Raw genomic sequence first — 11,368 nt, 5'->3', positions numbered from 1 at the left:
AGGAAGAAAACACCACATTGTTACCATTTCCTTCCATTTATTTATTTTATTCAGTAAATACTATGTTTCCTTGTTTTTAAAAGTTGTTTTATGGAGAACATGTGGTTTGTGGTCTCCACATTCATACTAAAGCATAACATTTATGCTGCACATCTGTCTACTAAAAACTGCTTTTAAGAATCAGCTTCCAGCTATCAGTGAATTCCACCAGCTTACCCCTTTCCCTGCCCCAGTGTCTGGCATAACAGCCATGCAACAGTGCTGTACAGTGTGTGCAGGTAACTGGTAAACAACTGGAACATTGCACAACTACCAGACGGATTGTAAGAGTGATAAATACGGCTTCTAGCAGATGGAAGCTCTTTCATACTTGCTGTTTTGGCAAGTGTAAAAAGCACAGATCACTACAGCAGCTAGACTTATTTCAGCTGTCACTAACAACCTTTGAAGAAAGATGCTTACAACCCCTGGGAAAAAGTCAGGGTGCTCTATGACCTTTTGCAAGTATGATTTATTAACATCCAACTAAATTGGTTACAGAGACAAAAATAATAAATCAAACTATGCATCAAGGTGTTCCAACATTATTACAAATTTTTTGAGTAAGTGAAGCAGAAAACAGGAATGATCCTGACTACAGAAAGTTTTCTCAAAAATCTGAAAGTCAGTGATAATTCTAACACACAAGATACCTTTCTTCATTCTGAAATCACTAATGCCCTATCAAAACAAACAACAAATTCAGCATTTAGCAGCTTTGCATATGTAATACCTCATACATGTGGTATATTTTTCCAACACTGGAACTAATAAAATATTGTTAATGTAAATACAAGACTGCCTGATTCTCAGGGATACCAACCATCTCAAAGGTGCAGAACTGAAGGAGCTCATCATCTCTTGTGCATCAGCCTCCTAAACATTCTCATAAGCTTTAATACAGTTTTGTTTTACACAACAAAAACACCAAATCTACAATTTATATAAAAAATTAACTGCTTAAAATAATTTTTTAACATATGGCAACGATTTATGTGGAAAATTTCTCTTATTGCTTTCAAAAGCTGCAGCAAGAACAGTAAGAACTGAGCAGTACGATAATACATTTGGTGGTAAGTTACAGCATTTACTAAGTTTCAACAGAAAAGCCAGATAACATGTGCAGTTCCTTATGAATCCACAGCTGCTGGAGTAAGTTGCACCCACCAGCAGCTAGAAAATAGAAAGGATGAGTTAGTTAATACTGTGAATTTTATTTATAGTAGGCATAATCCATTAATGAAAACACACTCAAGCAGAAAAACCCCTCCATTTTAACTTCACTCCTTTGAATAGCACCGTCTGACTCTAGCCCTTGCAAGATGTATTCAGTTACATGAAGAAGTTGGATTTCATCCTTATCTCTATTATATATACACTGTGGGCCAAATTTTGCACTCCTTTTCAGCTTGCCTCCTCTGTAGGAGTTGTACACACACACAAAAAAAAAAGCTGTATTGAACAAAATAAGACATGCTGGAAATTTCCTGCTCTGTAAAGCTGGTTATCTAGAAGAGATGACAGAAGACAAAAGCAGATGCGAGGACATTAATTAGGAGTATGCTGAACAGATGTAGCTGCATGTTTCCATAGCACGCTACCCAAACCAGGCTGTGGTCTGACTCCAGAGTGCAAGTGGGAAGAAAGACCTGTTCAGAGTCAAGGAAAAGATACAGAAGTAGGCCACAATGTTTACGGGGAAAGTTTTTAACTATAGCTTTTAGGAATGATTTGTCATTTAAAAGCTTGTTAGAATGGACTGTTTTCCTATTCTTCAGAAATTTTTTTAATAAAGAGAAAATGGGACACTGAATAAGGACTTTCAGATATGAGAGGCCACATAGAAAATCTGTACAGGACTGTGACCAGCTGAGGGAAAGTGGGTAGCATGGCAAAGGGTGAGGTTTTTGTTAGGTTGGTGGTTTTGGGTTTTTTTTGAGACCAGCACTGGACCTTTGTGCAACCCCAAAGCTGTCCCTGGTTGTACATTCTGGCCCCATGAATTTGTGTTCTTTCTGTACAGTGATCTGGCTTCAATACTAAACTGCCAAATAAGGTGACTGTGTTTGCAACCACCACCTCCTTCAGGGGCCAGGTTTTAAAAGAAACCAGCAATCCTCTTTCAGGTCCTTCAAAAACTTGGTGGTGGAAGAACAGATCTCTAGGATGTTGCCTTCTCAAAATTTTGGCTGTTTTCACTCTTCCTTCAAAGCATCTAATTTTCCAAGCTCTGTATAAAGAACCTAAGTACTTTACTGGATCTGTATTTGAAAAAGCATCTAAAAGAAGTAGATCAGTGCTGGCAAACTAACACATAAAGCATATGTCAGAGAGCAGAGATTAAGAAAGGAATACAATGATTAATGGTGCACTCCAGTTTCACTTAGTCTAAAGGGCACTTCATGCTATCAAGAGTAGTCTCCTAAACAAGTTACACTGTTTCATAATCCCAAGCTTACACTGCACCAAAATCAGTAACTGTCAAGTCTGCAAATCTGGAAGTAGAGTTGTGGGTTTCTGTTTCTACGAATGCTATTTCCCCAGATTTTTTTTCTTTCTTTGCTGTGTAATTTGAAAACTGAGCCAGTGTTTTAACACCCAAAGGCCTGAGCTGCTCCATCATCTTGACGTAAGTTTATAGTGAGTTTTTTTACTTTGTGAAGGGATACACAAAGAAAGGCAGTGCTAGATGAGTGCTTCTCAAACTGCTCTCCAAAATCATATTAAGTAATATTTATAAAGTCGTCAAATAAGAGAGCTATAACAGCAGGCCACGGTCATCAGGAAATTTGAAGACTGATCAATTGAGCTAAACAGCTTGGGGATCACTGTTCTGTATGAAAGGAAGCAGTAAGTTGCCTGATACATTCTTTTTACCATTCAGGGTAGAAATGTGGGAAAAAAAGTTCCTCAATGTCAGTTATTAAAAACAACAGCTGTCTTAATTATATTGCAGAAAGCTAATCTAAGTTTTGCACCCATTAACACATCTGAAGTTTTGGGGAAGAAAATTACCAAAATTTCATTTTTTACCAAGAATAACTGTATAGAGTATATTAAGGTTTGTGAATGATGAATATATTTTTATGCAGAAATACACAGAAGTAACATCAAGACAATTTTCTTCCACTTCTTAATATACAGTTGACAGAAGTTTAACAACTAAACCCAATTGTTTCATACAAAACTAAGCAGGGACACCTATACTGCAGTTGGAAACATGGGCTCAGAGGATCATTAACAACTGGTTACATTGTGTTTGTAGATGTGTATCAGAGATTTACAAAAGGAGTTATTACTTGTGCGATGATTTTGCTTCATGTATTTAAGAAATGCCCTGGATTATTCTCAGGCATTATTTTTCTGGAGATGATAGTAAAATTCTGAAGTTTACCTTCTTGATATGGGAATTTTGCTGAAGAAAATATTATACAAGGTACTACTCAGCCCAATGCTTCTTGTCATTAATCAAATGTATTTTAGACATTTTAGATTGTAAGACACAAGGCAACACTGCCAGTCTGATTTCTCAAAAATCATGACTCAAGCACCCAATACGAGATTAGTTTCATTTAAACATCTGCTGATTTTAATGCATTACAATTCTTTAATTTTGCCTTTTGGCCTCTAATCCTTTAATTTCAGATGCTACCAACTATTAGGTCATATGACAAAGTATAGGGAAATCCCCTCCATACATAGACAATACAAACCCAGCAATCAGATCAGACAGTAATCACAGTAGCTGCCAAATATGACAATGAGCAAGTTTAATGCATCCTCCACAAATTTTGCTCCCTTTCTTAAAAGCTTTTTTTTTTTTTAATTTCCCTTACCCTCTTTTGTTGTTAAATGAATGCTATTTTTAGTATAAATGATAATTACCAACAGCAAGGACAGTTACAAATATCAACTCATTTCTGTGCCAAGTTTTGACTTTCAATACAAGAATAAAACACAGGAAGGGAACAAGCCATGAAGAGATCCTCACTTTCCTTGAAAAGCCAAACAGCCCCCAAAGGTTAAGATTTCCTGTGGAATCAATGCCCAGATTTTGTCTCCATATTGATGTGAACCTTGCCTTGTTGTAAGCTGTTGGCATAGTAGTCAAGTCTTTAAAAGACGTATTAAATAGAAAGAATTATGCTAACTTCGTTGGTAATAAATTACAGAAATGATAGTGAGACAGAGTTCCTGGGCAAAGTGAAAAATGGTGAAAAAGCATTTATCTGCCTCTAAGACAATGGGCCTTCAAGGTAACAGAAAGCAAAATTCAAATATACATCTAATCTGACATCACAGATTTGTTTTAAAATGGAAGCATTCATAGTATTTCCTTCATGTTACATATAATACATGGATACATTTTTAATGGGTTTTCTTTAGGACAATGCAGCACACAGTAAAGTGCAAGCTTTTCTAAGCTACTAGTCCCCCTAGGAGTCTCCCTTATCCATGCCATGTCCAGTTGTTCCAGTCATAAGCCAGTTTAACATGCCAACAACGTTTGGGTTTGTTTTGTGTCATTGAAGTGGCATGTAAGAAAAAGAAAAGGAGGTGGTGGTGGTGAGAGGATACAGATCTATAACTTGGAAACTGCATTGTTGCCAGAGAGTCACAGACACATAGAACAAACTTGAAGAATCGTGGGTCAGGCTTGAGTTGCAGATAGGTAGGAATGCAAATTATTCTCTTAATGACTGTGGCATTGTGATTTGATGGGAAAAACAAAAATACCACCCATCTCTATAATCTTCATTCAAAAGTGCAACTTCTGCTACATTTGTTTCCTGCTAAATTTCTGACCTATGGTTTAGTAGTTTCACAAACCTAGCCATATGTATAAAATTACAGGGAAGGGATGCAATTGATTTAGTGCAAGACACTTGAATATTTATCTGAACATAACAAACAGAGGAAGATCAAAGACTCCATACACTTCTCCATAAGGCAGACGGTCATTTTTTAAATATAATATCTTAAATATGCTGTTTATTTCTTAAGAGGTAGAAAATATCAAAATACTAAGAAAAAATTTCTAGCTTAAAACAATGTTTGCTTACTTTTTAAAAAGTCTTATTGTTGCAATTTTTAGGTTAATCAAAAAACAAATGAAACTATGGAAGCACAGGATTTCGTGCTCTGTATAGATTTTACTTACTGGAAAAAGAGAGAGCTTCTTCATCTAGTCAGTGGTCAAGCAGTATATACAAATGATCTCCTCCTCTTGCCCTGTTGGGGGCTATAAATCTGAAGTGGAAATTTTTCCAAGTGGAAAATTTTGGCGATTGCTGAATTTCTAGCACTACATTTAGCCGGGTACAGTTTATGTATAAGGCAGTAGAACCACTGATGCAAGCTCAGAACTACCTCTTCCATAATGCTAAGGAGAAAGCTAATAGAAACAAAAGCTTGTTTAAATCTTTTCTATAGGCAGAAAAAGATCATACTCAGATTCCAGCATCAGCTGATAATCTGTTTTAGCAATTTATACCAGCCCAGAGACAGCTGAACTACTCATTGAACTGTGGAAGCCTACTTACAGTTTGAGTTACTAAGGCTTGCACTCTGATTTCTCAGCACAGCTAGGAGATGCTGATGCTACTGTCTCCAATGCGATTCAATAAGGCATAAGTTAACTCAAAACTGACGTTATTACACATTGGAAAAGTAGTGTAAAAGCTTTTCTTTGCCCTCTTACTGTTAACATTCAGTACTATTTATTAAATATTTTATAAAAAGAAGTTAGGGTATTTATACTCATATTTATATTCAATCACTGCAATAGTCAAAGTAAAGGAAACAAATTATCAGATTCTAAATTAAGCACAATTCTGGAGATATGCACACTTGCACACATACACACACCCCACATATTTTATATGTGTGTGTATATATATATAGATATTTGTAGGTGTGTATGTATTGATATATTTTATATATACTTCTTTCAAATCAGATCCAAGAATACAGCACAGAGTATCTTCACTTAGCTCCTCTTTCACCAGAGGACAGGATTGTCCAGTTTGGAAAAACCAGGTTCTTTTCTAAGGTTCATGTAGGTTCCATTGCTCACCCAGGAGTCATCGTTGGATTTCCTATCAAAGATTAAACAAATGTCTTAAATGTAAAGCTTATATTTTCCATACATATGCTGTGTAATGCAATGTAGCACTATGCACAGATACCCAATCCAGCCCATGAACCAGGGGCAGTGCAACTCAGTACAGCCTTGAAACAAGGCAATATAGCTTGGAGAGTCAAACTGGTATGTCTGCACTGGGCCTTGGAGATGCTCCTCAGTAGCCGAGTGTTCAGCTGAGATCAACACTCTTATTTCATTGTCACATGCCAGTGCCTAGAACTTAAAACTACAGTTCAGTTTTATTTTGTGGTCTCAAAGGCAGCCTTGAGTGCAAAGTGGAAACTTTCCTTTACCTCTCCAAAGACAGTTATTGCATAAAGACAGCCTATAGCTCTCAGTCAAGAAGTGAGACTCATTGTACTAGATACCATATGCTGAAGGAATCAGCCTGCTTTTAATCTATTGTGCAACATTTTTGGCACAACAGCTAATTATTCTTTTAAGTAAATCAAGGCTTGTGATTTGTTGAAGAGAGAAATCACTATCGAAAAGCCAAACACATAATTCATGTCTATTCTTAACAGTGGGTAACATTTTTGCTATATAGTAATTAAATTCTTTATTCTGTTATTTAAATCTACAGCACAAATCTCAATTTTCAAATCCTTATTGTGAGGATTTAAATCCTCATCCTTATTCACAATTCTCATTGTGAATATACAATTACTAAGTATTAGACTTCGCCTCTATCCTGCTGGAAGCAACATTTGCTTCTCCTTAGTAGGTGTGATTGACATGTGATGAGTTAGCTCACCAGCTTGTCAAACATGTAGTGGTCAGGTGCAAAAAGGGAATGGCTCAATTTTAAACGTTTCTGTGTTCCTCAGAAGTACAGTACCTATCTATCCAGAAAAAAATTAGGATCCCAGATCTGTTAACTGTGCTACACAGGCCCATACAACCTTCACCTTGACTCCAGCTCTTTTATTGCAGGAGAACAGAGAAGCTGGAGGGCAAAAGGCCATGTCCTCACTAGCATTCATTTTTGTCTTTCAATGGCTGAAGTCTCCTGTTAATTGATTTACAACAGGAAGAAATCCCTCTGAATGATAATTCTCTCCCGATGAAATAGGGGAAACATGTCCAAAAATAGCCCTGGAAATGAAAGACTCCAACTCTGCACACTTCTGCACAAGGCAATCCCACTGAATTCGGCAGAAGTTCAGCAGAGGTAATTAAGCTAAATCCAGCTATTTCACCTTGCTTGAAAGAATCAAAGATGCTACATTCACTCAAATTCAAACATAGATTAAATATCAATGGCCAGCAAAGCAAAAAAATTAGAAAGAAATTCAGGGATGGACTAATGAAAAAGCAATATATAATTCTGAGTTTTAACTAAGTCTGGAGTGTTCTACATTGCCAAAGTACAAAAATCAAGAATATAGAAGAAACCTGGAAAAAACTGGAGCCTGGTCTATGGCAGTTTAGAATCAGATCTATAATAAGAATTTAAATAAATGATAGTATATGCTAATTATTATATAGTACCTGAAAAATCTGGGCTGATGCTCTAGATTGTTTTCTTCCAGCACCTTCCGTCGTTCTCTCTGTAGCTGCTCGATCCTCTGCTTTTGCATTTCAGCTCCTTCAATATCCCCTTCCTCCAGAAACCTGTAGCATCAGCAGTGATAAGAGACACAATTGGTGCTCCTGTCCCCCATCTTTGTCAGATTCTCTAGAGCTCCAGAATCTAATCTTTACAGCAGGCAGTTCACACTGTTTGAAAGGTCAACAGCTACATCTGCAGACAACTGCACCGTCAAAAAGCACTTAAGGAAAAGTAACTCTCATAACAAGCTCAGAGTCACCATTATATTCGATTCTTTTCCTTGAAAGTTAGCAACAGTAGAAATTCCACCGCAGGGAGAAATTTCAAGTGTCTCAGTTTTTGGCTATTGAAACACAGTATACTCAACATCCAGCACCTGAAGTACTGAAGTTTTAACATCTTTGGAAAGGCAGTTATCCAGAAGCATCCAAGAGCCAATTTTAGGAAACACTAGTCCATAATGACTAGACCATCTCTTGATAAGTGATTAAAATGTCTGTTTCAGATGCACATTAGTGTAGAAATAGAAACACACTGCAGGTATCTACACAAAATAGAGCTTAGGGTAAAGTGAGCGTACAGAAGATTAAGAACTATTTGAGGAAGATCTTTATGAGTTAAAACTTCTTACCTTTGGTCCGGCCTAAAACGTGTATCAGTGGATGGGAGTAATGACCTAGTTTGCAGGTCCAGTTCATTTAACTCCAGTGCAAATTGAGTAAATCCATACCAATGTTCATAATCGTTAGGCATCGGATCTACAGAAGAAAAGAGTACATTCAGAATTCCAATTAAATGCTATTATCTTTAGAAGGAAAATTCCAAGCTTCCCTCAGTCATTTGTTCATCTCAACCACAGTCTCAATTCTGGGGGAAGAAGAGTTTTTTAATAATGTGACAAAAGACAACAGCCCCCTTGATAATTGCACTGCAACAAAACAGATTTCTATTCTCTCAGCTGAATCAGAGCACCACTGTGATGAAGGCCACGCTATTATCATAGTGCTTTTTCAAACTACAGTAGACAAAACCCCACGAGTTTGGGAGAAGTTCAGATATGGCTGTCATTACAGAATTGAGCTTTGGGGGCTATCCTCCAATGTCTAATACATGAAATACACAACACTTGTCCACACAAAAGGTGGGGGGTTTTGTTCCTTTTTTTCTTCCTCCCTTTTAGAGTCCTCAATACTCACTTCATGCCCAAATAAGAAAATGAAGGAGAATGGAGAAAATGCAGGAAGCCATGGTATTAAGTTCTTCATATTATTTAAGTTAAATGATGTATTCTTCTGGTCTAAATTCTAAATGCTTGACAAAAATCTAATATGCCACATAGAAATAACAAGAAGCTGGGGCCTAATAAAGAGATAAAAATAGTAAGCTTATTCTCAAGCAGATCTTAAGTTCTGTATGCTAGCCATTCTGATCACTAACTTGCTCTCCATATGCAGTTTGAAGATGAAGTTGTCCCACAGTATAAACTTTCATGCCATTTCCCAAAGAGTCGATGCACAACTTTCCCGGCTTTATCCATGACACTGCCTTCTATCTCATGTGCATTTGGATTCCAATACTTTGCCTAGAATTAAAAGGAACAAGGGGAAAAAAGGTGCATAAGAGTTCAAGTGTGAGTGATTTTGCCATCTCAGTAGTACCATGCTGTAGAATAGTTTTCTGAAATGAAAACTATTCATTTAGGTGTGCATTACAGTATCATATGCAAACAACGGCTGTTAGTACTATTAATCAGCTTATTAAAATACTAACATTGAGCATTGTATTTATTTTGCTTGCCTTTTTTAGGGGCAGTACTAGGTGAAGCATAGCTGACCTTGAATTTTGCCCAACAACAGGTAACACTGACTCCTGACTTTGCTATCTACATCTTCCCCAAATTTGCAGAAGAGGAAGAGAAGGAACTGATACAGTAATCTCCACTTTAGACAATTTACAATATCAAAGGTGTAAGATTTGCAGGCTCTCAATCTTTAAAATTTGAACTCTAAACATTCACTGCAACTCTGCAAATTACAGTACTTTCAAATAAGCATTTGGGAAAAAAAAAATCACCCTAATGCTTCTTAAAAAGCACAAAATATACAGGAAACTTTCCTTCTGCTGCTAAGCATGCCATGCTGCATAGGTATGCTGAAGTACTTAGCTTGTATCTGTATGGTCTGTTTCCATGTAAAGCACAGCCTTTCTCCAGCAATCAGATACAGAAAATGCAGGTTAAGTCTCCTAGCATGCTTTGCAAAACTATTTCTCAGGTTAGAAATTTTGGCAGCATTTTAGGTTTTCACTGATTTTCCTTTACTAGGAACAAGTCATCTATTGCCAAAAACTAATTTTAATTTCAGTTATGAGGGCATTTCCTGAGGAAGTCATATCTTGATGCCTTGTACTGAAGAAAAAGCTTTGAGTAACACCACAACCTCTCACTTAAACTCCTCCGGGTACCCGCAAAGGGCTAGAAAAGAGCATCGGGTGAAGCACCCTGCATAAGCACTGGTTCTATAGTTGCCGAATGTTTGCAACCACAGCACATGCCAATGGGTTAGCAGGAGGCATGTGGTAAACCAATGTCAGTAGACACCTTGTGCCTACCTCTCTCATCAAACACAGAGTAGGTTTTTCACCATATTTCTTCCTTTCCTTTCCTCATATTTTTCCACATCTCCAGTAGAATCACTTGAGAAAGCCGTTATTTCTCTTTCTCATCTGGCTTTACTTAGTGAGCGGCAGTTCCTTCAGAGTTAAAGTTTCTCATAGAATCACAGGTAATTACAGCAGAACTATAGGAAAATACAGCTTGTAAGCAGTTGTACTGAGCTTCAGCAGAGAGCATCCACCCCCTGCTGTGTCTGTTAGAAAAGGCACTCCCAACATTGCTGTGGTTACCTTTATGAAAGTCAGTTTGCAGTGGCAAGTGTCATCATTAAGATTTTTGATGATGATCTCTCCATAGTGTTCAATCCATCTTTGCCCACTTAAGATGTTATGGATGCAAGATGTCACCTTGTTCCATGCAAAATGGTCTTTAAAACTGTAAGAAAAACACACATAAGAAAAATCTCATGCCATGTTCAATTGAGCTCATAAACTTGTGAAAAAAAATTGCAGAGAACTTGATTAGAAAAACCCCACAAATTTTTTTTTCTGGAATGCCTCATTTTCTTGTTCCATACCTTCTCAAAAACAAACCCTATGTCAACAATCCTGTCTCCCAGAAAAAGCTTTTCACTTCTGCTATAAACTTTGGTCTTGAATTCAGTTTTCTCGCAATTTACTTGTCCCTCTTTACCAGTTTTAAGTTTCCAAAAGTAATCATTTAATATCTTCTACTGGCTGAAATGCCCATTTCACAGCTTGTAACACAGTGACAACTGAAAACACAAGGACATAGGCCACCGGAGTGTGAGAGACTGAAGGAGTTAATGTCTCAAACATTGCGGTGGGGCAAGTTCTGCTTAGCGACTAACTGCATAACAACGAACTCTGCCGAGCAAGGACCCAAGGTGGAAAGAAGCCGATCAGCATCCATCAGCAACAGGAGGGGGAGGGCGTGCTGGAGGGTGCACAGCTCCGGGTTCTGGTGTGCTGTTCTGATGTGCTGAGCAGGGCAGCTC

At 37.5% G+C, this 11,368-nt stretch overlaps 1 protein-coding gene across 10 annotated transcripts in view; it reads right to left on the bottom strand.

Annotated features, from left to right (window-relative positions):
* Positions 1-491: 491 nt before the first annotated feature.
* The window catches only part of OSBPL3 (oxysterol binding protein like 3), a 97,276-nt gene continuing 86,399 nt past the window's right edge, over positions 492-11,368 (bottom strand). For all 10 annotated transcript variants that reach the window (XM_052799791.1, XM_052799851.1, XM_052799841.1 and 7 more), the window contains 5 exons: positions 10,641-10,785; positions 9,174-9,318; positions 8,368-8,494; positions 7,676-7,798; positions 492-6,137 (listed from right to left, as the gene is read on the bottom strand). In XM_052799791.1, coding sequence (XP_052655751.1) covers positions 6,041-6,137; positions 7,676-7,798; positions 8,368-8,494; positions 9,174-9,318; positions 10,641-10,785 — 637 coding nt within the window. In that variant the 3' untranslated portion in view covers positions 492-6,040. The remainder of the gene's footprint in view (positions 6,138-7,675; positions 7,799-8,367; positions 8,495-9,173; positions 9,319-10,640; positions 10,786-11,368) is intronic.

The sequence above is a fragment of the Harpia harpyja genome, chromosome 1, assembly GCF_026419915.1.
Source record: "Harpia harpyja isolate bHarHar1 chromosome 1, bHarHar1 primary haplotype, whole genome shotgun sequence".
In the NCBI taxonomy this organism is placed as follows: Eukaryota; Metazoa; Chordata; class Aves; order Accipitriformes; family Accipitridae; genus Harpia; species Harpia harpyja.
The sequence above is the reverse complement of the archived record's forward strand: the minus strand, read 5'-3'. Positions and strand labels throughout refer to the sequence as shown.